This window comes from Populus trichocarpa, chromosome 1, assembly GCF_000002775.5.
Source record: "Populus trichocarpa isolate Nisqually-1 chromosome 1, P.trichocarpa_v4.1, whole genome shotgun sequence".
Taxonomy (NCBI): domain Eukaryota; kingdom Viridiplantae; phylum Streptophyta; class Magnoliopsida; order Malpighiales; family Salicaceae; genus Populus; species Populus trichocarpa.
In genome coordinates, this window is record NC_037285.2 from 31,188,501 (window position 1) to 31,190,630 (window position 2,130).

General features: G+C 41.1%; 1 protein-coding gene across 1 annotated transcript; it reads right to left on the reverse strand.

Moving 5' to 3' along the window:
* Nucleotides 1-233: 233 nt before the first annotated feature.
* LOC7465036 (probable inactive leucine-rich repeat receptor kinase XIAO) lies at nucleotides 234-1,810 on the reverse strand. Its single transcript, XM_024600733.2, has one exon. The coding sequence runs from the start codon at nucleotides 1,540-1,542 to the stop codon at nucleotides 379-381; it is 1,164 nt and encodes a 387-aa protein (XP_024456501.1). The 5' UTR covers nucleotides 1,543-1,810; the 3' UTR covers nucleotides 234-378.
* Between the last annotated feature and the right edge of the window lie 320 nt (nucleotides 1,811-2,130).

The following is a 2,130-nucleotide window of genomic DNA, read 5'->3' on the forward strand; positions in this document are numbered from 1 at the left end:
AATTTTATGTTTTGATCAATAAATTTAATTCAATTATTGCTTGGCAAAAAAATACAATCCCAACAAAAAATAAAGAATCATATTGAAAATAAAAATTAAATAGTAAATCCAAAGGAAAATATGTGCACATTGTTTTGAGTTTTGTATAGTATAATATTTAAATAAAAAAATCACTAAACACTGATCATAATAAAAATCTAGAAAAAGTGTCCTTTCAAGGTAGCAAAGCAACAGAAAACAATCCAGGGCCAGGTGAGGCTCGTTTATCCTTTCATTTCCAAAAGTGACCATTCAGTATTTAAAAACTCTCAATACACATTAGTGTTATTTCGTGTAATTAATAAAAAAATAAAAATATCTATATAACATTCTGACAAATTAAGACCTTGGTTTTCCACCATAGGCTTGCTTGCATACGGAACTTGGCTTCTGTGTAGGCATGCACAGCTGAAACGAACCTGGGCATGCTTGCAGACAATTATCCCCTAGGCTACCGGAAACAGACGTGTCGGCGGCGAAAAAAGCTGGTGGTGGCTTCCCAATCAAGAAATTCCCATCGAGAAACAGCCTTCTCAAACTCTTCTTTCGACTATACTCCAATGGGATCGTGCCGCGTAACCGGTTGTACCTTAGTGACAAAGAAGACAGCAGTGGATAATCAGCAAAATGCAAGGGGGCATTCCCCTCGATTTTATTGAACCCAAGATCAACAGCAACGAGGTCACTGTTAGCATTACTAGGCTTTGATATCCCGACACGTGTCAAGCTGTTATTGGCTAAATCAACCTGTTGAAGTGCAGGTAAGAGAAAGAACCAGGGTTCTAATGTGCCAGTGAACGAGTTTTCACTGAGTTCAACAACTTCTAACCCAGTTAACCTGTCAAAAGATGATTTTGATAACGAGCCAGACAAGGAATTGGCCTTCAAAGCCAGTTCTAGTAAGTTATAAGGTAGTTTTGGTAAGGGCCCAGTTAGTTTATTGTAGCTAAGATCAAGTCTTCTTAAGCTTGACATTGAATTCATGGTTTTTGGGAGGTACCCAGATAAATAATTATGTGAAAAGTCTAAAGATTCGAGGGATTTAAGGTTGGTGATTGAGTTAGGGACTGCGCCAGAGAACGAGTTGGAACTCAGGGTCAAGGTTTGGAGGTTGATAAGCGAGGAGATGGAGGAGGGGATAGGGCCATAGAAGTTGTTGTCTACGAGGTCGAGGATGGTGAGGCTAGTGAGTAGGGAGATGAGCGGGGTGAGCTGGCCTGAGTAGCCAGCTGGATCAAGAGTGAGCTGGGTGACTCGAGTTGAGTCAGGGGAGCAGGTGATGCCACAAATGAAGTGGGTCCGACGAGGGAAGGCACAGGGGTCGGTGGTGAAGTCCCATGAAGCAAGGCAAGACCATGGCTGGATTGAACTTGGCTTGACCGAGGCTTTGAAGGCTTTGAGAGCTGAGATGTCTTGTGGCGAAGTGAGAGCCACGGCAACGAGATTTTCGGTGTTGAAGAGAATAAAGGAGGAAAGCAGGAACGAAAGGATGCTAGGCAGCATTTTCGCTGGTTAGAGATCTTAAGGGGCTTAAGAGGTAAGAAATGGCAGCGTGGAGAAAGTTGGATGGTTGTCTGTGTGGAATAGGGGCTTCGATGAGTTTATGTATGGCTGGACAGCACTTCAAAGAGTGGAGTTGATGTATGGTCAGACATGTACATGTTTGTATCAAGACATTTAGTACTGTTTGCAAGGATGACCAAGTGCATGATCTGGAATTTTGGTTGGCTGAGCTTTGGACTCAGTAGTTGTTCTGTATAAACAAATTGCATAACTGGGGGCTGGTAGCATATAAATCGTCGAGTTTTTTTATTTTGTTTTTTAACACGTAGAATATATCTCGAGCCAGCTTATGTCTACCACCGAACTAAATCTCTGCATCCTGTACAAGGTGAAACACTTGATAAGTTTTCTAATAAGACAATCACGATTTTCTAATGTAATCATCGCAACACTGCAACCTCGAAAGATATCCAATCCTCCTCTTTCATCCATAATTTCTCATGTCATAATTTCTGTGATTCAAAGAACTTGACGTCAGATTCTTAATAAAAAATAAAAAGAAAGAACATGAGGTCGGCAGTTATCCGT